Raw genomic sequence first — 25797 nt, 5'->3', positions numbered from 1 at the left:
TTTTAAAAAAAAAAAAAAAAAAAAAGAAAGGAAAGATATGTCTAGTATAAAATGTATTTTTAACATGAATAAAATTACATATTCTTGTAATATTTACACAGTTAAACATCCACTATAAAGCTCTTGTAGATAAGGAAAAATGTCGTCACCTAATTTCATTTGGTTCATTAAATCTAAAACAATGTACAGTTAGTTTAAAGTACCTTGCTATTACACAACTTTGGTAGATACACACCTTTGTATATCTTGAATTGCATGTTGCGCTAATTGTTGTTTGCAATTTAATAATTCCTGGTTTAATTCGTTATTTTCTTTCTGTAAGATGCTTATTTTTCCCCTTAGTTCCTTAGACTTTCCTTGAAATTTAACTGTCAAAGATTTTGCTTCGTCTCTCCATCTAAAACAGAAATTGTTATAAAAATATCGATAATTACTTATTTATCCTTGTAAAAAGTTTGCATACTTTTTACTTAGTTTTTGATGAACTTGAACATGGTTGATTAACTCCTTTGTTTTTCTATCAAACTTCTCCTGTAATTTATTCATATGATCCGATAATACAGACTGGCAGCAGTGGCATTTGTTTTCTACGCTGCAATAGAAATATCACATGTAATATCACTAGACTTAATAGATATTCGCATCTACTTACGTTATATCGAAGCAAGGTTTGTTTTTAACATTAAGTGGATTTACTTCATCGGCAATATCACCTTTCAACTTATTTTCTCCTACAGAAGTAGCTTTATACAGATTGACTTCTAGTTCTCGAATTTTATTTTCAAGAGAACGTCTTTCAATGTCCCTTTTTTGTATTTCATAGTCAAAATCGTGTTTTAACGATTTTAATTGTAATACAAGATTTTCCTTGTCAGCTAACGTTTTAGATAGTTGACTCTCTAAATCCGAGTATTGTTTCATTATATCTTTATTTTCACGATTCGTTCCTTTTACTTGACCTTGTATACTACTGGTTTGTTGTTGTTCTAACTTTTGTAATTTATCATTTGAAGTGCTTAGTTTACTTTCAAGAGTAATAATCTTTTCTCTTAACTGTTTGATTTCCACGTCGTATTTATTTTTAACCATTGCTTCATTATATGCTTGTAATTGAAATTCCATACGTTTAGCTTTTTGTTCATACTCTAATATCTTTGTACTCGAATCTCTACGTATCTTATTTAATTCTTCTTCTGTAAATTCTAATTCTCTTTGAACTTTGTCTGCTACTGTAGTTTTTGCCTTTAATTCTGCTTTAAGTTCGTTGATCTCTGTTAAATATCTTTTCGTATTTAATTCGATCTCGTCTCTGGTTTTCTTATTCAATTCTTGTATCTTTACATCATATTCGTTAGCTATTATATTTAGTCTATGTTCCAGCCTAGTTTTTTCTTCCGATATTAGAGATTCCCGATGACACGCTAAGTCCTTTTCCCTAACTGCAGATTCTATCAATTCAATGGCTTCTACCATTTTATTCTTCGTTTCCTTGTCCCTTTCCATTACATTTTCAGCGTATGTCTTAACTTCGTTTAATCTTTTTTCTAATTCCAATTTTGCTTGCACTACTTTGTTGGTCTCAGTTTTAGCATATTCTAAATCCTTTTTTAACGTTTCTATTGTCAGCTGATTATTCCTGTCTTTTAGAAAATAAAGATAACTTCTCTATTTGTTATGGCAGATTATAAACATATGTTACTGACCTCTGTCCTGAGTATTTGTTTGAAGAATTCTATATTTCTCCAAAACTTCATCTTTCTCTTTAGTCAAACTATTAATTTTCTCTTTGCTAGTTTCATACAGCGTTTGATGCTTTATAAAATTATCTTTGGCCAAAGCAAGCTTTTTCTCCAACATTTGAATAGCTTCCGAATAACTTTCCTTAATAGCATTTGCTTGGTCTTGATAAAACTTAGTTCCTATTCCATCTATATGAAATCCTTTTAATCGATTCTCTAAGGCACTTATAGTATTCAGAGAAATATGCCAAAGTTGCAAAGCTGAGTCCTTTTCTGTTTCCAACAGCACAATACGTTCCTGTAAATTACCTATTTCCTTTTTATGAGCATCTTGATCGTCACATTCCTCCAAATGAATAGAGTTCAAGGATTCCTTTATTTCGTTAATATTTTTATTTTCATTTCGTAGAATTTCTAATTCAGCTCGTATATTATGTTGTTCTATCTGAAAAAGGGATATCTAATTCATATTTACAGAGGCGCATTTAACCTAGAATTAATTTTGCACAGACAATATACCTTGCATAAGTGTAAATCGCGTTTGAGATCCTCCACTATTTCACGTTGTTCCTCGAGTAACGCATCTTGCTCATTACTATTGACAAATAAAAGACTTACCGAATATATTTAACGTAAATAAAGCAACGAATATAGGAAGATATATAACCTTAAAGCTAACCTTTGTTTCTCAGCATCATCGTAGTCTATATCGTGCATTTTATCGCTACAGTGATTTATGTTTTGCAATACTACGTTGTGCTAAGAAGCATGATGGGAAATATATTATACTTTTAATTTACATTGGCAACGTTTTACGCGATATTTCAAGTAACATCATTCAGACACGACACGTAAACATCAACAATGTCTCTTTTTACCGATAGCGCATAAATGCATGCATTCAACGGGAAGGTCGATAATAGTACATAAAATTTTAGTATCTCGCAGTGTATTTAAAGCAGCGCAATAAAACGATACATCGAAAGACTAAATTCATACGATCGCGAGTAAAATTTTCTTCGTCGCGAAATATAAAACTCGTTGGAAACGCATGATATAATACCGACCGAAGATGATTCGCGTAGCTACGAATTTCAGTTACCAACGAACGAGTTTTTCGAAGAATCGATATCCAACTAGGCGCGAAAGAAAGCACAGAACAAACATATGTATTTGCGTTAGAAAAGTAATTTATTCGTATCGGTGTAGCAGCAAAGTCTCGTTTCAGCGGGCATCCCTGTTAAATTGTTCGAAAAATTCTGCGGTGGGTTTGTTCTTGTAGAGCACGCGATTTAGATACTGTTGATGGGACTTGTGTCGCTGCGCTAGTTCCAAGTTCTCCTCCGCTATCTGCCTCTTGATTTCCCTATGACACATCGATCTATTTAACTCTCGCTTTCGCTACAACCCGGTAAACGCAAAACGTAAACCTCTTACGCTCTCTTCCGGTCAATCTCCCGCTGACACGAGTCCGCGATCGCCGCCTGGGTGTTCATTAACCGATCCCAGTCCTCCTCCCTTCGCTTCTCCTCCAATTTTATTTTCTGGAAGAAAAAGTTACCCCGGAGTGAGCCAAATTTTTTCTTACCCTGGCCGTGCCCTCGCGTGGCCGTGACAACGGTTGGCACCGTTTCAACCATCCGCGGCGCATCGTTAAAACCGCGCAAAACAACCGTTCACCCGTCTGCTGTTACCTCGATTTCTTTCAGCTGGAGAGCTCGCGCTTCCCCGAATACTCTAAGCTCGTCCGCAGTCATGCCCTTGTAACGCGAGGCCAACGGTTTGTGCGGTCCACGAGTGCTCTCCGCCTGCTCTTTGGCTTCCGTGAGGAAGTCTCCAGTCACGTGATTGTAGATATCCGCCTTCTTGTCCTCCTCTTCTCGAAGGGCTTCGCAGTGGCGGCGGTACTCCTGTTCCTCGGCCTGTAGCCGAGCGGGGGAGGGAGGAAAATGGAGCCGGTCATTCGACTAAAACGCGCGCTCCGTCCAACGGAGCGTGACAGCTTGGAAGAGAAAAAAAGTCAAGGACGGGAACGCGTGGAAAGAGATGGGGAAGCGACTGAAGGAGGACCGTTCGTCGTGTTATTACCGAGACTCGTGTGTCGATGACGTCACCGAGTTTGCTCATCGACCGTAGCAACCTCGTCGTCGCTGTAAACGGTGCTCACCTTCGGCGAAGGTTTATGTTAAAACCGTGTGGCCCGTGGCCGAGACGCGTCGCCCCGGCAATGGAAGCAACAATCGTCGGCCCATTGGTGCACGGTGACATCGGTTGAATTCATCGACTGAAATCATCGGCCGAATTCGGCCGGAACCATAGCCGTATCAAGAACGACGAGATTTTGCCACCGTTGAACTCTGACATTTCACGGTTCGCCGTCATTGGTCGCTCGCGACGAGAGGCAACGAGAGGACTTTAAATCGATTAATGCAACAGAGAGAGGTATCCCGCGTTAATTATCCGAATTTTCGCTTCCTCGTGGTCGACCGGCATCGACCGGTACGCGAGCTCGTCCCGCGGAGACAGGTCGAGATCTCTGCGTTTGTGCTATAGAAGGAGATTCGATCTTCTTCCACGAGCGGAGAAAATAGAATCGTCCGATAATAAGATTCTTATCTTTTTCTTGCAGTTGCTGCCGCTTTGTTCCTGGCCGTGTGATCGAAGGACCGAATAGGAGAAAGCCTTACCAGAGCTCGATTAAATCGTGCGTTGGCTTCGTTCAACCTTCGGCGACATTCCCGCTCCATCTGATCTAACGCCATGGCACGCTTGTCCCTGGAGATGACGGCTGCCTCGTACGCTTTCTCGGCTTCCTGGCGTTCCCTCTCCGCCTGTGTGCGTTCGCTCTTTTGCTTCTCGATCCACCACCTCGTCTCGTCATTCCGCGCCTTCCTGCGTTCCTTCCAATTATCGTCTTCGCCCTCGAATCTGCACCGTCGCCCGATCAAATATTTAACGTCGCTGTACCATTTTCACGCCTGCGAAATTGGCTATGACGATATTTACTTCTGGCCGAAACCGAGTCCGTGCGACGAGTCGCCATCGCCTTGTCTCAGAGGATCGCGAAGATCGGAGTCCCTGCCGTGCTCGGGACGCTGGTACCGCTGTCTGAAATGCTCGATCTCCTTGCTTATCTCCCGCCTCTCCTGCAACATCGACAGCCGTTCAGTTTCAGCTGGCGAGATCGCGCGCGAGAATATTACAAAGTAAGAAACGCGCGAGGAAGAACGCGTACGCGTACAAACGTAGGAATCTTTAACGATGACGCTTCCAAAGACGATTAATCATCCGGTCGCTTGTTTTTTTCCGCCGTTAATTGACAGTTTACCTCTTCTTGTTGTTTCTCCAGCAGCAGGGCGAGCTTACTGCTGCGAATCAAATTCTCGTCCAGCTCGGATTCCCGGGCCTGTTCCAGCTCACGCTGCTGCTTCTTTTCCGCGACCTGTTTGTCCAAGAATTCCTTGTCTATCTGCGGGCGTTACGGATAAAAATCGTTATGCCGGACGTACTCGCAACGCATCACGATATATCGTTCTTTCGCGTGCGGACACACGGGTCCTTTTTGTCTTTCGCGCAACATCGATCCGCGTATAACAGGTTAACCCGGCGTCGAGTCGCGTCGAGTCGCGTCGAGTCGCGTCATGCACAAAGGGAAAACACTTTGGCCCGAGCCGCCATCGCTCACCCCGATTTTCCTGAACCGAGAATCGAAGATCCGTTGCTTCCTCTCGGCGTCGATCTGCCGCCTGCGTTGAATGGACGCGGCAAGTTTCAGGTCCTCCTTGGTCGCAGTTTGAAACTTCAGCATCGTGCCAAATTCGATATACGCGAGGACGAACGTAACCAGAGCCCGAGCGTGAGCTTAGCCACGAAAGCCGCAAGAATCATATGGAATTCGTTACCATGGAGCGTTTGGGCGATAAACGCCACGCTGCCCCGTCCAAGTTCTCACACGATCTTCCGTGTCGCGGTAGAGGACTCTGAGATCTCCGTTTAGCAGAATTGATCGACGTTCGTAGAGTAAGAAAGAGCTTGGTACAATTATCGTTAAGCTATCGTTAAATTATAGTCTAATTAATCGCAAAGACGGGACTTTTTGACGAAATCGATCAATTTCCAGGTGGGACGATGACAATCTTCTACTCGGCGTACGTGCGTACAAATGTTCAGCCTATAATTGTTCCGTAGCTAAGGACTTTTGCACGAAGGAGTCACGTGAAGAGCAGCTGTTGAAGGCGTAAACATGTGTCGTACTATCTGTTGATTCGACGAAAGTCATCGCGAATGATTCGTGACTCGGTGTTCCCGTGTTATCACGCTTTTGTGAACGTGCGTATCGATCGCGTATAGCTGCTAGCGTGCTTACAGCGGTTGTCTGCAATTGCGGAGGTACAGTGGGGAATAAAGAAGGAATTTTGGTCGTACGCTTGGATCTTCAGCGCGAACGTCCGCTTAGCGCGTGATCGTGACTCACGAGCGATCTTTGCGTCCTACCGGACGAGTAGACCCGTTCGAGGTAAACCGGAATAGGTTAGGAATGGAACTGGCGCATAGGTTCGAAACGGTGTTGTCGGAAGACACGTGGAAGCCGCTAGAACGTGACCGTGGGTTATTAAATATTCCGGGCAGAAGTCGCTTTACGCAAATCGCGAGAAGCTGGAATAAATTGGCGTGAAAGGCAAAGCCTCTTTACGGCTTCCAGCCGGACACACGATGATAAGACTATTACGCGTTGTTGGCGTATACGGGCTAGACTAGATCTCGAGGAAGCGATCGCCTCGTTTCCTCGTTTATCGATTCCGACGAACGGGCAATTTGTGTCTCCTGTTTCACGCGATGCCTCGTTGCAATGGCGGCTAATGTACCCGGAAAGTGGTAAAAGAAAAGCATTAACCGGCAGAGATTTCACTGATCCTTAATTACAGAGTCGCGTTGCTCCGGCGGAAAAAGCGAATCGTTTATTACCGTCCGATCGCAACGTTTCCTGCTAATTATCTCGCTACCACGCGACGATCGCGACGCGAATCTGTTCGACGATTCTTCCTCGTGCTCGTACTCGTGTATCAAGAGTCTCGTTCGACTCCTCGAACGGCACGATACTCTTTTGTGCGTCATCGAGTGACGCCGAGCGACGAGCAACAATTCTCGAACAATGCGATCAGATATCCCCGTTGTCTCGAATTTTGCGCTCTTGTCAGGGCGCGTTAATGCGATTTCCGCGTCGAATTCGCGGCTAATTATTCTAATTGTTCGACTAATGGGGAAACGCACGTGCCTTCGCGTGACCCATATTCCCGTCGTATCTGACCATATGGTCGCGGATTGCCAGTGCAGCTTGTAAAAAAAGAGGTTACGCGAATAACTGTCCGTCTGTATCACGCGAAAGGAAACCGCTACTAGGGTGAGAGTGGGCAAACCAATCGTGAAATTCAATTTCGTATCTGTATAGAACCGGGGAGAGATATTCGATTAAGCCTGACACGCTCCCGGCAAGATCCGATCCTACGGTGGCCAAGTAAGTACCAACGAAACATCCAGCAGTTTGCGTAATCGTCGAATCGAAGAAGCGATGGAATCCCCGGCTTTTCTTCTGCTCCCAGCGAGTACACGCGTGCAATTTCGAATGCAAATTAACGCGTAACATTTGCACGATTTCGAACAGATGTGCGCCGGTGAATCGGGTTCAAAGAGCCCTGTGTCGTAAACGAGTGTCTCCTTTGAAACGCGACGCGTCTATTTATATCTCATTTTCTCATTGGCAAATGACAAATCGCGAGGAATATTCTTTTGTGCGAAAATACACTTTTCAACCGTGTATCGAGTTTCTTCGCTGAATCCTTAAATAGAAATAAGAACACCCATGACGGAGGAATAAAATTTTCTCACCATCCCGAAACCGTTGGACCCGATGATGTGAAATAAAGAAGCAACCTGGAACACCGTGGGTTCAGCGACGAACGGAAAATTCGCAATTTCGCGAGAAATTCGCCAGATCGGCGTAACGCGGGAATCTGCGCGGTATCTTATTAATTTCGCGAGAGAAATGGGCAAGGGAGGAAAATGGAGCGAGGAACGGCGACATTTAGCGGGGGGTTTAAGCGGAATCCGCGCGGAGATTCGCGGAAAAACGCGCTTCAGGTTTTCGCGGTACCCCGCACGGCCGACCCAGAGAGAAGATGCCCCGAAGCGAAGCGAGACTCGACGGCGCCTGCGTGACCATGTGACGCCATTGGCGAACCGGGCAGCTCGTCCGCTAGACATTCAGTCTCGCCTCAGCATCGAACGAGGTTGTTTGCGTTCGCGGTGCGCACGTCGTTCGGTAAGCTACATCACGGAAGTAGTCGAAGCTCGAGTTAATCCGACGGTCGTCGCGCTAACCTATTCGAACGCGGAAAACACGGGACACGGGATCGCGCGAGGTCGAGGAAGAAAACAGAAACACCGCGGAGCCGGTTGAACGCTTTTGCTCCTTCTTCCGCCGGAAACGAATCGGTGGAAATCGATCGAGGCCGAAGGACGAAAGGTGCGAAACGAGTGGAAGGAAGGAAGGAAGGAAGGGAGGAAGATAAAGGAGGAAGAGAAGAACGCGGAGGAACGAGGGAAGCACGATAGAGAGATCCGCGAGGAGCTCGTTCCCTCTGCTGGTAGAGCTATCGTTTGGACGGACGATTAACACGCGATACGCGCGCGCGCCTTCTCCATTTTCTTTTTTCACTTTTTCCCCCGTTTTTTCTCCCGTACATTCGCGGAATCGACGGGCGACAGACGATAACCCTGGTCGTCTCTCTCGTACCGTTCCAATTAACGTTCCAGTGATAAACACGTGTCTGCGAGAGTGCAGGAAAGGAAGAGAAAGGGCAAGCGGGTGAGGCGAGTTTGTTCGTTTCGCGTCTCAGACGATGCTCCTGCCGTTCGGACGAGTGACGAGGTCTAACTAAGGGGACACAGGCGAGTCGAATATACGGTCGTTGGCGATCCGGTGTGGTCGGTGCGTTCGACTCTCCGTGATCATCGCGGGGAGTACATGCAACGATCGGGTGCGTTGTCGCGTGTGTCGATTCGTGGTTATTCTTACTATGCACACTGAGAGGTACCCGATTACTATGAGAGAATGAGCTGCTCGGTGAAGATTTCGTGTGGCAAGAGTTGGAGCGGATCGCAGCGAAGGATCAACTCCCTCGCGGAGGAAACGACGTGCCCTACGGCTGGAAGTGCGAGCTGCGCCGGCCTAGCGGGTCAACCGACCGCCGTTGCGTCCACGTCGGCGTCCACCACGGCCACCACGTCCACGCCGACCACCGCTAGCACCGTCAGCCCGAGCACGCTGACCAGCGGTAGCAGCCAGAGGCTCGCGCCGCCGCGTCCTGTCAAGTCGATCGCCGCTAAAAAAGGGGAGGATACCACTAAACTGCTCAAGTACATCGACGATAACGTCATCGGCAAGAACGGCACGTTCTTCGGACCATTCGGCCGCAGGAAAGGTCAGTGATCAATATAGTCTTTACCCCTACCGCCCCTCCAGCCCTCCGCCCCTCTGTCCCCCTACACCCCACCCCTCCGACCGCCACTCTCTCTTTCTTCCTCTTCTCTCTTTCTCTCTCTTTCTCTCTCTTTCTCTCGCCTCCCATGGCCGACGACACGCATCGGGTCCGCGACACGCGAAGAGGCGCGTCTAGCTCGATCCGCGAGTTCCTCTCGTTACGGTCGTCATCGTCGTTTCGATCGACTACCGCTGTCCTCTATCCCCCCGTGTCCTATCGATAAAATCGAAGCTTCCGCGAGAAGCTTCGACGAGGCTTCCGCGAGGGTGTCGCTCTCTGTGCTAGCGGAGCGCGACTACGCTTCCTCTCCGGTTTCATTCGCCGTCCCCTCGGCATCGGTGCCGGCGTTCCGCCTAGTAAACGCTCGCTTCGTACACGCGCGTTTTACGGAATCGGGCACGTCCACGGTGCAGACTCGCGGTCTCCGGAGCAGGTGCTTCCGCTCCATGTCTGTTTCGCTATGCGGCGCACCGGCGGGGGGAAACCTTACAAGTGCACTTGGCATATACCTTTCGTAACGCGATACTTCGGGGAGCCGCGCGCGCGGAAACCTCTGGCGTGTGTGTCGCGCGAGTATCTCCAATTAGGAACATAAGAGCGCGTCGCGCGCGCTTCGCGGCCGCCACTTCCGATCGATATCGCCAGCGAGAGATCCACTCCGTTTCCCGGTACTTGCTCTTGTTATTGTTGTCGTCGACGCGGTCGCGTGGCCGCGATCCTCGTCCAAAGGACGCCACGCCGCCGCGCGACCGCTCGTCGTCCGCCGCTGCTTCTCTCGCGAGTGAAACGACCAGCGTACCACGCGCGAGTGTATACGCGAGCGAACGAACACGGGCCCGATCGCGTACGACGCTTGCATAATTAATTCGCTTGGAGTATTTTGCTTTCGAGCAGCGGGACGAGAGGCGAGGCTATCGAGAGGCGCGGGTAATATAAGCGTTCGCTCGTCAACGTAAACACCGGCGTTCTGCCACGGGAACTCGCATGTCGACTCTGTTAAATATTCACAGGCACGAATGTTTGCGCGTCGTATTATTTCGGTGTCGTTGGCCTACGGTCATCCCGAAGGCCACCCATTTTTCTGGCCCGTTGAAATCCTCGCGTACTCCCTCTCTCTCTCTCTTTCTCTCCCTCTCTTTAACCGAAGACAGTATCGATACATCGACTCTCGTAGCTGCTCGTGATCTACGCGAACGCCTATGTGGAGGAGAGGCGCCGGCCTAGCGGGCCGGAAGTCGAGGCTCTTTCTTCCGGGCGACTTGGCGACAATCATGGCGACCAGGTCGTGCGTCGCCGTTTTCATCGAGTCCGCTCTACGGTTCCACCCCCGAAGCGTAACTCGGGTGTGCCCATCGCTGCAGAGCCGAGGGAGAGAGAGAGAGAGAGAGAGAGAGAGAGAGAGAGAGAGAGAGAGAGAAAGCGGAGAGAAAGAGAGCGAGAGATGTTCCGGGATCTCGTGCACACACGCTTCCTGACCGCCGCCCACGGAGGGCCACGTGCGATGCAAATAAATTGCCACCGCCGCCCATTTTAAACGGTTCGCCATTAGAGCGTGCCTCGCGTTCCGGTTACACGCTCGCCGTACTCGATCTCATTTTCCTCGCGAACCATCCACGCGCTACGATCTCTCCGATAATCCTTCCCCTGCCGACCGATTCCCGCAAATAGCAGATAAATCGAGGTGCGGCAGCTGCCTGGGAAATCGTTTAGCGCGCGTTCGAGATAGTTCTTTTCGCGACGTTCCTCTCGCGTGCGAGTGCGTGCGCGCGCGCAGCCTCGATAAATATTCTTTTCTTCGTTGAATAATGGATTCGATGGGAACGAGGGGCACCGCCGTCGTCGAGCGATTACGATGTTTGATCCGTTCCCGATGCAAACGAGTCCGGAGCGGCGCGGATATCGCGAAACAGCGTTGCTTCGTCGTGGATGCGCGAGCGAGAGGTCAGCTAGGTTCCCGGTTTGCGATATTTTAATATTCCACGGGTACGGCAAAAATCGTGGTCGCGTGCATCGGCTTTTGTTATTAACGGTAGTTGCGCGAGCAATAACGGTAGACGTAAAAAGCTCCGCACGTAGGGAGTTTCTTCGGCCGCGACTTTTTCGAGTCCGCTTAGCATGCCGATCATGGAAAGGCTGGCCAGAAATAATGCAGGAAAAGGAGATATTTTTGCAAGAGCTGCTCGCGACTCTTATTCGAAACGTAGGAAGATCGGATTAGGAACTCCAGGAATACCGCGAAATCGACATCATCGTCATCTCTCTCTCTCTCTCTCTCTCTCTCTCTCTCTCTCTCGTTCACTCGCAGTTTGTCGCCGTAGATAGCTCTGTTCGCGGTAAGGTACGGAAATACTCGGTCCGCTAATAGATCGTGTAATCTGGCGAATGATTATCGCGATCGGCCGCAGACGCAGCGCTGCGTTCTCTCCGCCTGGAAGATCGATCGCGAATACGGTAGGAATTAATGTGCCATCGGGTTAATCCCGTTGGAGGCACTGGCATTATTAGCGTTAATAGCCCGCAGCGTGGACGGAGACACGTGATTCACGAGGAGCTCGAAAAAACACGTCGGACCAACGGTCGAAAAACAAGTTTCTCGGTCGGACGGATGAGCCAGATGCGTGTCGGTCGCCCAATCTGCCGATGCACCGATTTGTCACGAGCACGCCGATACGCAAGGTCGTACGTTTCAGTCGAGTCTCTCTCGAGAACGAGGGTCGCCGCGCGGTTGACGAAGCGGAGTATGCACGGTCGGGATACAGTCGGAAGGAAATGTAGGAACTTCGTACGTACTCGGGTGTATACTTAGGTATACTCGGGTGGACGAGGATACCACGAAAGTCGTAATGGCGAACGGTCGAAGTGACTCACCTCGCACGAGCGAGGAACGATAGTCGCGAATGCAGGAACGCGATAACAGCGAGCGGGTTTACTACGCGAGTAGCGTTATCGAAGTGGGCTCAGTCAAGGACTCGGCGACGAGTAGTACCACGAAAGAAAATGAAAACGAAAGTCAGCGGCTGCGGTAGTCGCGCCGACATCATCGATGTCGTCATCGCGCGGATATAGCCACGTGGATAGCTTCGTCAAGTGCAAGGGCAACCGCTGGGTCAGACGAATGGCGTGCATCTTTTTCGTTATCTCGAGGGTTCCCTGGGCTCAGCTAGGAACGGATCCGATCGCTTTCTCGTCCGGTTATTGGAACAAAAATTCGACAGACTTTCGTCCGGACAGATATCTACGCCGTAGAAATTTAGAGGTGGATACGAACCCGAATTCGCGACGATGGTTTATTTGCGCGGGCCAAACGAATTTCTGTTTATGTTTTTTGGCCGCGAAAGCCGCGTATCGACGGAATGTTCGCGATAAGATAATCGCCGAAGCAAATTCCGACGGTGGCTCGGTTTTTTCGCGTTCGCGATCGAAAATTCCCTCTCTGCTGCGCTTTATTAGCTCGGTGAAACGGTGCACGAAGCTTGGACCCGATCGATCGTTGGCTATGTGGAAGCGTTCGTAAAAGCGTGACCCAGTTCGTTATGCGTACCGACACCTTGTTGACCTAATTCCAGCCCTTCCGACGGGTATAATAGCGGAGCAACGCCCACGAGCGTCCCTCGTCGTGCGCCGTGCGACTTTCCACGGGATCTTCGTCGTGGTACCATCCTCTTACCCCGTTTCATCGAACGGAAATCAGTTTCGGATGACATCGCGATGACGACCAATCACGAGCACGGTTTCGTCCTCCGTGCAGTTTCGCGCGAACGTAATAAAAGCGGAGACATAACGACGGCCATTGTGCTGGGAAACAACGACCGGTATTCATCGTAATTTCGCTCCAGCGGATTCGCGTTCTCTCTGCTTCCTCTCCACCACCCCCTCTCTCACTCTTTCTCTCTCTGCCGCGTTATTTTTTTTCCCCACGCCTGCAGCTCTCCACGTTCTATCCGCTCACGAGCGACCGCTTGAAATTCCAGATAGATCGCTCGCCGTAGCTTCCATCGAATAACAATCCTGCCGTGTAATTACGTGACGATGATATAAGCGGCCAGTGCCGATGGAAAAATTCGCCTGGATCCCGCGTACTCGCGCTTCTTCCACGCCCCCGCTTCGTCTAACGCGGACAGGGCAACCGGATGCTGTCTCGGACACGGCATCGCCGAAATCCCCCGCGAGTCCTCTTAGCCCGCGACTCCGTCGTTAATCGCGCGGACTCGTTCTACTGGCATTACGGACGTCCCGATCTCCTGCGCGCCGCGCACCGGCCACTCTCTAGCATTCGCGGAGTTAATCGCGCAGAGCTGAAAGTCCAACAGCGTCGTCGGTGTCGTTGAAAAGTTCGCGACAGCGCGCGTGTGTTGGTATCTCGTTCACGCGCCGTCGCGATGCTTCTGCTCCGTGTGTGCGCGCGCGTGCGGCGTACACGTCCAGAATTCGGCTCCGGGTTCGAGCTAAGAAACGGAGAAATCGCGCGATCCCAGATATCACGATGTTGTCACGATTCTTTCCTTTTCTTCTCTCCTCTCTTTCTTTGCTTTTTTCTTACGAAATCGCTCAACGCTCGTATTTTTTCAGCGGCGTATTTTCTCCTCGCTCTTCCCCCCTTCGCTCCTTCTCCCGCTCGCTTTGTTGTTATTATTGTTATTGTTATTCTTATCGTTATTATTACCGTTATTACGCGGTTTCGTTTTCTCGGGACAAGCGATTCGAAAGTGGCGACTCGCGATGACGGTGCCCGATGCGGGAATCGGGACTCGGGATAACGTATCGGGGCGGCGTAGAATTTTAAAGGGACGGCCACGCGTCGAATTTCGCCGCGCCGTGTTTCGCAGGTCGCGTATTATACGCGGCGCGTAGTTGTACGACACGCTCCGCGGAGAGAAAGAGAGAGGGAGAGATTCGCGTTACATCAGAGTTTGCGCGGCTCGCGAAACCGTCTCTCCTCGAGAGGAAGCCGAGCTAGCGCTATCGTTGTACACACATTCTACGCACGTTGTTTTCTCACGGTCTCGAGTGTGGCACCTTGACGGACGTCGGTATCTCTTCGCTTCGACTACTGTTACGAGCAGCCTCGCTGCGACGTCGTCGAATAAAATTCGAGTCGTCCGTCAGCGCCAGATGAAGCGTGTGCACGTAGCCCGATCGACGCGTAATCGACTAGTCAGCGGCCTGCATATACGTACACAGGCCTATTTCGCGTCGATATCGTTCACCTCGATAGTCGATACCGAGTAGTGGTAATAACCAGCGGCGGAAAGCGGTGGATATCGCTTCGATAATTCTCGTATCGCTCATTTCCTTCGCAGTGTAGTTGAATAAGACACGCGAGATAACAATTATGTTTGTTTACACCGAATAGCCCCGGGAATATACGATCTCAGGTTCCATTACAGCGGATGTCCGATATTAGATATCTGCCGTTACTGAAAATAGACATGATGTTACCGGTCGTGGAAGGATCCGGTGGAATCCAGCGCAAGCATCGCGAGGATTCTTCTGAAATCCTCGCCGAGTCCTTCCCTTACCAGGTAGAGATCCGTTCCCAGAAACCGACCCTACGGACAACGGCGACGCGACGCGGCGGGACGCGCGGCGGACAAAAAGCCGTGCGACGATGGCAGCCCGACGAGGACACACGCAGATTTCTATATCTCGCGCGTGCGTGGCCGCGATCTCTAAAATCGGTTGGTCGCGACGTGACTCGCGAAGGAGCGGGCGAAATCGCTCCACCACACCCATTTGCCAGCGGGTCGCAATAATTTCACGGCGCGGGAAAGTAACGCGGCGTTTGTGCGGCGGTTGCGGCGCGGATCGGAGCGTGCGCGCGGCGCATGCACCGCGCGTGCACGGCACATTGTCACCGTCGTTTATGCATAATGTCCTTTCGCGGCGGTGGAAAGAATGCGCAGCCATCGGTCGCAGGCGCGTAATCTCGCTGCATAAGGACGGAATTACGCTCGGTGACCCGGCGAGAAAGAGAGATCTACTTTCACAAAAAGGTAAACCGCGAGAGGCACGGTTGCTTGAATTTACGCGTTTCGACGTGTCTTCGAGTTTCACCGCTTTTCGCCAACGTGCGCTGGAAGATATATCCGCTTGGCTATGACGGCTACCACAGACTGCTACAGCTGCGAGCGGCCGATCCGGCCGGATAGCGTTCCCCGAGGGGTCGAGACGGCACCGATAGTCACGGTCCGTGGCCACTCGGACGCCGATATTCCACATTTTTCGGCGGCTGCGGTTTAATCGAGGTTGACGAGCAACGCGTGCAGATACCAGCCGCGACATATGTATCCAGGTCAGTGTGCGATCCGCTGTAGCACTCGCGATTCGCAGAGGCGCGAACCGTTTACCGTGCACGAAGATGGGAAACGGGAACGGAAAATGATCGTAATCTATGCGCGTATGTAGGTGATGGATGCGGCGTGTCGCGTCGCGTCGCTTCTCGTCTCGTCTCGTCTCCTCGGGCCGCGTCTGGCCGCGTCGCGGCTGCCCCCGAGTCCGCTAACGGGATAAGATGAAATCCGGCAGGCCAGCCTCGTCCTCCGACGTCCCGATTTCCTCATAAGGACGCGAATCCAATACCGCCGGCCGTTTCAACGGGTACGCTGTTCGTTCGTTCGTCGGCGTTCATCCGACGCCTCGGCCGAACAACGTCGCGACGCGTTTATTCGCGAACGTGACTCAGAATTCGTCGTTGGCGCAAATGGCCGAACCAAACGCGAAATAATAACTTTTCCCACCGAGTTTTACGACGAGACGTGGGTTCCCGCGTATTTTTTATTGCCAAGGTAGTAGAGTCGGTCGCTCTCTCGTCGGTTGGGTCGGTTTAATCGCTGCGAGTCGTGTTTGTAAATAACGCGGCAGAGATTGCTATCGTCGAATTATCGGAACGCGTACGTCATCCCGCTCGTGCGTCTCTGTCGCGTCGCTCGTCCCGCGGAAGCATTCCAGGACGAAGCGGTCGGCAATGCAGCAGTCAGGGGAGCGAATCGCAGGGGGTGAAAACGCGTACGTCTACGTTGTCGGAGATATGCATTGGAAAAAGCTTGCGCCGGGAAATTTATGCGAAAGATCCGGTTTTAGAAATATCTCGCGTTTGCCTCGATACGTAACTGTTTTTAATATGTTACCAACGGCCATTACGTAATATTCCTACGTGTCGTAACACATTGTTGATCGTTCTTATCATAATCATTTAAATGTTTGCCTATGATGTCATACGAGGTATTATTGTGTCGAAGCCGTATTGACAGTGCTAACCGTGTAAACAACGCGCAAAACGTATTTAACAAAAGGAAGAAAAAGTTGGGCTAATTCGAACGAGCTATCGCGCCGCGAGTGTATCTGCGAAACGATAGTAGAGTTTTTGCTCGCGGATACACACCGACACGTTTACTTTCCGCTACGCGTGTTAAATCAATCCGCGCGGCCTGCGCCCATAATTTACCAAAGCGTTACAGATCGGAGCGCGTTCGCAGCGAAGCGACTGGTTATCGGAACGTCATACGGGAATTATACGGGCATTGATCCTTCTGACCCACGATTATTCGCACGCGAAATCGACGATTTTTCGTACGCAATTTGCGAAAACATTTCCTCCGAGGACCAATTAAACGTTATTTACTCAGCCTCGCCGAGTCGGCGTGCGATTTTTAATTAAATTTCGCCTGGCTCGCAGAAATATCGAACGCGCTGAAAAATTCTCGACGGATTGATATCTTCCAATGGAAGCGAGCATCGGCGGTCATCCTCTAATTTTAGAACGCACCGTAAACCCTCATAAGCGGCAAAAAGAGAAAAAGAAAAGAGAGAGAGAAAAAAAAATAAGCCAACGGCAATCTAGATCCTCGACCGAGATGGATCGAGCGATACGTCATATGCTTCTAAGAGACGTCCATTCGCGTTCGAACTTAAATGTCCGTGCACACGTAAGGTCTTGTGTGTCGAGGACGCTCGTTTGGGCGCAACAAAGTCCACGTGCAATGAATCCGCGTATATCGAACAGGCGCGCTCCCATCGTCCGCCATTCGCTCGACTTCTCTTCGCCACGATAATAATCGGTCTTTACGCCGATTCGAACGGTAGCCGACTTCTTAAATTATTCCATCGACGGGCTTTGAAATATTTGACCTTTGCCATGTGCCGTCCGTCCGAGCCGCGGCTCGCTTATCGAGCTCCGAGCGAGACAGCGCGAGCGTACCGGGGAAATGGCGCGAGGAGAAAAGGGAAAAAGGAGAAAAAAGAGAAAAAAAGGAGAAAAAAAAGGAGAAAAAAGGCGGCATTACGGAACGGGTGGCAAGGAACGGGGCTCGCGTGAAATGCGGTTTCTTAAAGGCCGCGGCGCGAAAGAAACGCCGCGCCGGAACACGGCGTGCAAAAACGGGCGCGCGTACGTGCATTCGTGGAAAAGGAACGGAGAAATACGCGCGGCGGATCGCGGCAAACATCGCGCCGTAAATACGTAACGCGGTATTGTCACGCGCGGGGTAAAATTCCGTGCCGTGCGTCCCGCGTTCCGTGTTTCGCGATTTTGGCGCGACGTTTGAAACGCCGCGTTGACACCCGTCGATAAATAAACAGCGACGGGGTGGGTGTACGAAACTCGAAGTGAACGTGAAAAAAATCGCGGCGTTATATAACGTCGGAGAGAGACGGAGAAAGAAAGAGGGAGAGCGAGAGTGAGAGAGGCGGAGGAGAGGGAGAACGAAATAAAAATGAAAATACGCGTGACGTGGGATGGTGTTTGGAAGAAAAATTCGATAGCTATTAAATGGTGGACTGCGAGCACGGGAGACGCGCGCGCAATGGTAAATCGGTCGAACCGCGGCGGCGATGGTAGCCGAGCGTTCGCGAACATGGCCGAATGGCACCCGCGCGCGGCGACCGTGCGTAGATCCGATAGATTGTTACGCTCTGCTCGGTCGGCTTCTCGTGCGTTACGTAACGCCATTACGCACTACGTAAGCGGTGCAGCCGGAAGAGAAGCGTCGCTATCTAAATTCCGCGGCCGCTAAGGGGAAGCGAGTGCTATCGCGACGCGACACCTGATAGCTATCTGTTCGTCGTAGCTCGCATGTGTGGTCGGAAAGAAAGTTCTGCTGGTTATTTTCTCCTCCTTTTGTTGGCTTCCACGTCGAAATCGTAGCTAGGGGAAAGATGGAGCGAGATCTCTTTCGCTCTTTGCCAATTATATCGATGATTCATTGCCGTCCGTTTATGTAAACTCGTCTCTGTCAGGTTAGGTTAGCTTGGTCCGACGATCGAACGTTGCTCCTATGTGTTTTTAAGTAAGCTTTCTCCGTTATTAGATTTCGGCCTCGTCCTAAATTTTCTTCTTCTTCTTCTTCTTCTTCTTCTTCGTCTTCTTCTAACGGCATCGGTATACGATACAATAGACGGTAATGGCGTCGAACGATATCGGTAAATTTGGTCTTGGTTTGGTAGATACTTTGTTGGCGCGCGTGCGAGGTGTAACTATATTATTCGGCGTGTAGCATTGCGCTATACGACCGTTCTAGAAACTGGGACGAGCCTGACTCCTCCTTGGATTGATAGAACGAGAGAACGGATTAGATTTACCGTAGGCTGTTCTCTCGTAACGTGATTATTTCTCACGTGTGACGGCCCGAGTCATCGTAAAGTAATAAACCCGTCGTTCGTCAGAGATAGGAAAATAATCTTCGTTAAGCTGTTTACTTTTTTGTCCATCCTGGTGCATTCTATCCTTGGCGGAGGAGCGAGCCCGGTTCTCGGATCGCTACGCTTTTAACGATTATTACGTCTTATGCTAATAACTCATCATCGTTACCGAGCGTTTATTCGCGAAGCTGAATCGATCAAAGTCCATGTCTAGAAACACGCGGTGCTTCGACACAGGAAGAGTTGCACCACGAGAGGTACGAAAAAGCGGCTCGGTTCCAAGCCGATACGTACGAACCGTGAACGAACAGACTACCCGGTGGGGCCGCACAATAGCATGCACCGGATGCACGTCGAAGTTTCTCCGTTTCGATGAGAACGCGAGGTTACATCGGTCGTCGGTGAATGCTCGTCCGTTTGTTACCCAGCGTGCTCGTGCATTGTCCTTTTCGTCCTATAAAAAGCCAGCGAAAGAAGAGAAAAGAATCCATCTATTCTCGGTGAAAATTCGGCTCGGTATGAGTCTTCGTTGTTTCTCCTTATCCTCGTGGTCTCCGAGATGTAAAGAGCAGCACCGTGACACTCGCGATCACTCGTTCTCTCTCTCTCTCTCTCTCTCTCTCTCTCTAGATGCAGAGATAATAAAAATACATGGCGAGAAGGAGGGAGATGGCGGAGCGTGTCCGGTTGGACTGTCGGATGAATAGACGCTGATCGATGTACGGTCTGAGGTCACCGGGGTACGAGTACAGGAGGGAAAATTGCCGGGCCACGACGGATGACACGCCTTTCTCCATGCTCGTTTCCCAGATTCCGTCGCTGACGTCACCGTGTATCCAAAATGGCCGAACGTCAGCGATGCCAGCGATCGGTCGAAACGTGCATTATCGCGGGCGTGGTACGTAAATAGCCGCGGTGGCCGCGGCGAAAAAATATACTCGACGACCGTTCCGTGAAAGTACCTCTTGAAATAAAACGCGTATCCACGACATCGTACGATCATTCGGCCACCTTTTGTTTCCTCTACTCCACCTCTTCTCTTTCCTCCCGGTTCGCTCGCTGTCTCGCTTCCTCCCCTCGCGTTCGCGTTTCTCTTACTCGCCTCTTCCCTTGCACCCTGCACGACGTGCTCTTCTCTTCTCCCTTTCTCTCCTTTCTCGTGCTCTTACCTCATTCTCGCTCTTTCCTCTCCCTCCCTCTCTTCGTACACCGTTGTCGACCCAGAGAACTCGCGCGTTTGCGTATACGTCCACGCGCTGTCCTCTCTTCCCAACGGTAACTCTCTTTTACGAGAACCGCCGGTTGCTCGGGCGTACCAGAGGCGACGACGAGTCTCAAGGTCGCGCTATCGATCCGCCACCCTTCGCGGTTCCCTCGCCACTCGCTGTCCGATTTACTTTGCTCCCGCTCTATCTCGCCTCCAGAGTGTCGCGACTTTTTCTCCCGTGCACGCCGATGCAGCAGCAGCAACAGCAGCAGAGCAGCCCTCTTGCCCGTTAACGCTGACGTCACCGGTATCGATGCCACGGAACGCCATGAAACGGGACGAAACTGGTTCCGTTGTAGGCGACATTTACGGGTTAAGATCGTTCGTTGACTTGCCGCCTGGGAGCAGGTAACGCCTGTTCGATGCATAGTTCCCGGGGAAGGTCGTTCGCCGGTAATCAGATCGGATTGTCTCGCGTTACGCCCTCGATAAGAAGCGGCGATTCGCTTTTTGCGCGCACGCGCACTCCTCCGCTACGGTGTTCGCGTTTCGTCCCATCGGCCACCTCGGCCCGTTCCCTGCACCCGATCATCGGCTGACGCTCGGAAATTCCATGGCACTCGAGGACACGCCGCGACGCGAGTAAAATCTTTTATTCTCGCGTTAGATCCGAGGTCCGTTATTAATGGACAGCGAGGCTCGATAAAGGTCGGAGAAAACGCGCGTTCGCGAAACGGCGGCAACCAGCGACAGCTCGATGATCCACGCGTACCGATACGACGGTAAAACGATGATCGTCGTGAACGCGATTGTTTCGGGTGGCGTTGGTCGATGGCATCGACGGCCATACGTCGACGCGAGTTCCGCAACGATCGAAGCGTTCACCAAGCGCACGATTGCGGCAAAAACATTCCTCCGCATGGCGGCCGATCGAACAGTTATCCGTGTCAATTATATCTTTCGATTCGCCTGGTTTTCTAGACCATGCCGCGCGACAGCTCGCGTTGTCGCCGTTTCTCGGAAAATTCGCCTGCCTGGCCGTGTGCTAGATCCCGTCTACGAAAACCTGGCAACAGCATCACGATACGCTCTACCGGACGACTGCGAGTCGTTCCACGAATTGCCTCTCGGTTAATCGGGACGCTCGCGAATTATATGGTACTCGTGCAAGGTAAACCGTGTACGTATCGCGGCTCTGTCTCGCGACACGATGGAAGGAAAGAGAAAAGGACGACGAGCGCTGCGCCGTCCGAGCTGCAACGTTTCGTTTCTAAATTATTACGTTACATGCAAGATCCAGAAGAGCTGGATCGACACGGGTCTAGGTGAAAGTGCTCGAATCGACGTGCCGCATGAGCAGCCATGGAGCCCTCGCCTATTCGCGATACCGATCGATCGATCGACTTTCCTGTTTCTACCTGCTGCACCGCGCGCTCTTAAATACTAGATCGCGTAAAAGTTCGTCAAAGACGGATCACGAGTTTCCTAGTTGGTCCGGGTAAATGGTACACGGGCCCGTTGCACGACGAAAAAGGCACGACGAGCTGTGGCGAGTTTCGCGATACTCGTGGCCACCGCTGATCTCATCTGCCGCTCGTTTCTTTCAGTCACTTTCCCTTCTCTATACAAATATTACGAAAGTCCGAGTGCTGCCAAACGGCGATACCACCTCCGGAAGGGAAGAAGGTGTACGCGCGAACACAGCCACGCGCACCGTTGCACGCGCGTACCTGGTCCCCGTGTGTGTACGCAGGCAAAGCGTACGCGGTTTCGCACGGTCCGCGATGGAGAAAGAGCGAAGGAAAAAGGGGAGGAGAGACCCCGAGAGTTTCTATGGAAATATGTGCAAATAATCTATCGACGCGGGTTCGGCGCGCGACCGATCGACCGTGCTCGGGCATCTCTCTTGTTAGACTTTCGACGGCGAGTTAATTTTCCTTCTTAAATTGCCGCGGCTGATCTCCGATTTGCATGATTAAGTTGGACAACGATATCGCCGTCGCTTTCCACGGCGCATTTAACGCTGTAGGCCACTGTGCAAACACGCTCCAACACCGTGTATACACAGCCATGTCCGCCAGACTCGTTTTGCATGCTCGACGATGGATCGAATCGGAATGGGAGTGCGAGCGAAAATGGTGCAGCCGGAGAAGGTTGGGGCCCGTCAGCGGAGTCCGAGAACGGAAAGTCGGCGGATCGGGATTCGTCGTAATGCGCTTTAATTTTGCTTTCCTTTCCGCGTCGCGAGTACCGAGTAACATTCGCGCGCTCATCAATCATGTGTTTTTAAAGGCTTAGCGTAGGCTAGCGGGACGCGCGCGGGGAAGTAACGGGATCGATAGCGCGTTCTGTCTCGGGAAATGTTTCCTGTTTGGTATTATCCCGTCCGAGTGGGGTCGCAATAACGATATTAGCAACGACGGTAACGAGACTCGCGTTAATACCCCGTCGCGTCGTGAAACTTAACGATACTCCGACTGTGCCTTCGCAACGTTCGAGAGTCGTCGATAAATCGACCATCTTTACCCACTTTTAAAGCGTATAAATAAAGAAGGGTCAGCCTATAGTCTAGACTCGGCCGTTAATACACCTGCCAGAAAGTAATACGGTTTATCGGGGAAAGTATCATTTCCCGCGCTCTATTCTTAGCAGCTGCCTGTTCCCCGACGAAAGGTGAAGGTAACGGTTGTTTTTCGAAAAATACCTTCGGACGCCCCACAATCGTCGCGACCTTCGACGTCTAAAAGCGTTCTCGACGCGATTCGATGGCGGCTTCCGCGAAGAAATCGCGTCGTACGATCGAGAACGAGACCGGAAAGCGGCACCTAGAGGGACTATGATAAACATCGACTCGGTCATCGAGCGTGGATCTATGAAAACGGAAAGAAAGCGCGAGCGCGCGCGATACTCGAGATTTACGCGAGTTAGTCCCGATTACGCTTTCTATTTTCATCGAGCGTTTCGCGGCGTGTCGTACGACGTTGACTACCGCCAGCTGTACGTCGGTTCGCAAATATTCCTGGACGCGGTGGAAAGGCGAGCGTTCGCGCGCGCGGATGGACTAAGAAGATCGCGATGGCGCGCGAGAAAGACGCGTGGTCGGTTGGTCCCGGTACGGCGGCTCGTTTTCGAAGAAACGAGGCGAGCGTGTGGCGATTGGCCGCGAGCCGCGGTGGCTAACGGTAACGCACACTCGCGCGAGAACGCGCGACCGGTTCGGCAAACGCACCGAAAATATTCGCGCGTTACGTACGTCCGTGACCCAAAACTGTCCGTCAATTCCGATCTCGGTGATCGAGACTGACTAACGAGCCGACGGCGTCCAGCGACGCGAGCTCTCCGGATGCGGCGTGTCGATTAAATTAGACGAGAAGCCAATTAGAATTTGCTACCACTTAAGCCCCTCGACGGGCCGGGAATCGCGACGCGCGCGTGTCGATACGCCGCCGCGTTCATCGCTGTTCCATTCGCCAGACGGCTGTGACGATTCGCGTCCCACTCGGGTCAGATCGTTTGGTTTCTTCCTTCGCGATAATAATTGGCATCGCGATCGCGTCCACGGACGATACGCGCGATGCGCGACCACTGCTCGTAACTCTGCCTCTTCCACGCAATCTGCAATTCATCGTTGCACCGGCGTCCAACGGGGTCAGCCGCGTGAGCGGAAACGACTATTAGAATTACAAAGCAGCCGTCGTTAGACGCCGTGTGATCCGCGTTTGGCGCCCTTTCACGAAGGGCGCCGTCGCCGCTGCGCTTTTCATTACTCCATTTCCTTTCAATTGGTACTCGTTAAAGGGATCAGTCGTCTCGCGGGCTGTCCGCTAAACGCGTTTCTGCTCCCGTGACGTCAACCGCCTCGTCGTCTAGAGATACCCACGGCGGGAATGGCGGATGTAAAGCGATCCGATCGCGAGTACCCCTTTGGATCCCTCGGACGTGGTTGGGTCGGAAAATAGGGAGGGGCCGAAAAACCAAAGGTCGCGGTGGAAACACGGTTACTAGAACGAGCAACGTGTTTCCCAATATCAACGTTCCCGATAGACGGACCTTGAGTTATGCACCGACTCCTCTATTTATGCGCTCCCACGAGCAGGGTCTAGAAGTAGGACGGTGCTCCTATGAGTTCGTTAGGATGAGCCGTCGCTGCTGTGTCGTGTGGCTTATGCACGCGAACCGATCGAAGCGATCCGCGAATCGCGAAGCAAACGGCCAACGTCTTACGAGTCGGAACACCCACGAGTATCACATGCGTCGCCACCATTTTAATCCTCGCCGTAACGTTCCAGTTTTCGCGCGACTGTTTTTCAACGACTTCTTTGTCTTCCTTTCGCGCAGATATCTCCGCGAAAGGGAAGGAGGGAAGAAAATAGGGGAGAGGCGAAAGCTTTGCTCGAACGCGGTTAGATATCGCGAGTATGGCCGATCTTTCGAGCCGCGGCCAATCATTTCTCCGATTCTTCCATCGTCGTTTCAGCAACTGCGCGTCGCGGCACGCATTCCGATGTTTCCGAAGAAATTGTGAGCGGCCGTTCAACGTGATTTCGCAGTCGTCGTGTGTACTATTGCAGCTTGGAAGCCTTGCGCGGCGAGCAACAGTCGAACGAGCCGCGCGCGTAACATAATCCGCGTGACCGATTTTGCAATCAGGAACGAAAGTCCCGCGAGCCACGGGAATTGACTCGTTATCGGCCAGTAATGGTGAAATTAATCGAACCGAGTCTGGCGCTATAGCGTGTCCGTGGCAACCGGAGGCTCGTAAAATATACCGATATTCATAAAATATACACCTGCCCGCGCTTAATTATCCTCGACCTAGTCGTTTGCATACGAGAGTCGCGTTACCTTTATACTTTCGCCTGCCTAGATATCGCGCCGTTATTTTACGCCACTTTTACCGATCCTCCGGTAATCTTCGATTACCCCGATCAGCCTCGAATTCGGATCGCAAAGGCGGATCGTCGTATCGATTTTCCACCGGATGTTTCCTTATTTTCCACGTTTCATCGGTGCTAAAAATACCGAGAATTTGTCGGTACATCTCTGCACATGTATTTTGGCGAAAGAAACGATGGTCCGAACGTCCGACTCTCGTCTTTCCGCTTTTGTTCTCGCGCGCGCCATTGTTCGGCTACGATGTTCTTCCTTCCACTCGGATGGTCGCGGAAGTAAAAATGGTTCACAGAGTATGAACCGGTTGTACCCTCTTACGAGCTCGTTAAAGCGCCATTTCACGGCGACCTGGGCGGATGTGCTCGAATCTGCTTCTCCGAATATCAATGTCCGCCGAGAACGTAGAAATAATTGGTACCATGGAGTAGGAGGGACAATGAACCTTTATTATCTGCCACACAAGCCCTCTTGTCCCCCAAACGGCCCCCGATAAGCGGCGTCGCACCGCATGCGCGCGCGCCGCAGTGGAATAAGCCACGCACCGCCATCACGCACAGACAACACGCGGTTATATGCACTTTCACGATCGCCGCTGCGACCACGTAGCGCCAGGCTACGCAGGGTGGAGGATACCCGTTTCAGCCAGCTAAGCGAATTCCTGGCGAGGTGCCTCGACGAAAGGTGCGAATTCCGTGTTCGGCCTTCGTTGCGGTAATCCTACATATATCTTTATATATATATATATATGTTTATATATGTATTGCGCGTCTTCGATGAATCG

General features: G+C 51.1%; 3 protein-coding genes across 3 annotated transcripts in view; 1 reads left to right on the top strand and 2 right to left on the bottom strand.

The window, feature by feature from the left end:
- Positions 1-145: 145 nt before the first annotated feature.
- LOC108548546 (interaptin) lies at positions 146-2456 on the bottom strand. The gene is made up of 7 exons (XM_017901559.1): positions 2419-2456; positions 2259-2334; positions 1704-2184; positions 653-1640; positions 464-592; positions 236-397; positions 146-173 (listed from the first exon to the last, which is right to left on the bottom strand). Exons 1-7 carry the CDS (start codon positions 2454-2456, stop codon positions 146-148), a joined length of 1902 nt encoding a protein of 633 aa, XP_017757048.1.
- Positions 2457-2963: 507 nt separating this feature from the next.
- On the bottom strand, positions 2964-5672 carry LOC108548549 (RIB43A-like with coiled-coils protein 2). Its single transcript, XM_017901562.1, has 7 exons — positions 5425-5672; positions 5068-5208; positions 4746-4885; positions 4427-4667; positions 3434-3661; positions 3177-3283; positions 2964-3105 (listed from the first exon to the last, which is right to left on the bottom strand). The coding sequence occupies exons 1-7, from the start codon at positions 5545-5547 to the stop codon at positions 2964-2966; spliced, it is 1122 nt and encodes a 373-aa protein (XP_017757051.1). The 5' UTR covers positions 5548-5672.
- Positions 5673-7737: 2065 nt separating this feature from the next.
- LOC108548558 (uncharacterized) overlaps positions 7738-25797 on the top strand; it is a 50956-nt gene continuing 32896 nt past the window's right edge. Inside the window, exon 1 of the mRNA XM_017901572.1 lies at positions 7738-9220. Coding sequence (XP_017757061.1) covers positions 8851-9220 — 370 coding nt within the window. The 5' untranslated portion in view covers positions 7738-8850. The remainder of the gene's footprint in view (positions 9221-25797) is intronic.

The sequence above is a fragment of the Eufriesea mexicana genome, unplaced genomic scaffold (assembly GCF_001483705.2).
Source record: "Eufriesea mexicana isolate 0111107269 unplaced genomic scaffold, ASM148370v2 scaffold1647, whole genome shotgun sequence".
NCBI classification, from domain to species: domain Eukaryota; kingdom Metazoa; phylum Arthropoda; class Insecta; order Hymenoptera; family Apidae; genus Eufriesea; species Eufriesea mexicana.
Note: the sequence above shows the minus strand (reverse complement) of the source record. Positions and strands in the feature narration are given on the sequence as shown.

Bases quoted from the DNA above. Each gene is read 5' to 3' on its own strand.
- LOC108548546 (XM_017901559.1), bottom strand. From the start codon at position 2,456: ATGCACGATATAGACTACGATGATGCTGAGAAACAAAG. The intron at 1,641-1,703 runs GTCAGTAACATA...ATTTTCTAAAAG, and splicing joins AACAAATACTCAGGACAGAG to ACAGGAATAATCAGCTGACA. The intron at 593-652 runs GTAAGTAGATGC...TTTCTATTGCAG, and splicing joins AAACCTTGCTTCGATATAAC to CGTAGAAAACAAATGCCACT.
- LOC108548549 (XM_017901562.1), bottom strand. From the start codon at position 5,547: ATGCTGAAGTTTCAAACTGCGACCAAGGAGGACCTGAAACTTGCCGCG. The intron at 4,886-5,067 runs GTAAACTGTCAA...TCGATGTTGCAG, and splicing joins TGGAGAAACAACAAGAAGAG to GAGAGGCGGGAGATAAGCAA. The intron at 3,106-3,176 runs GTAAGAGGTTTA...GATGTGTCATAG, and splicing joins GAGATTGACCGGAAGAGAGC to GGAAATCAAGAGGCAGATAG.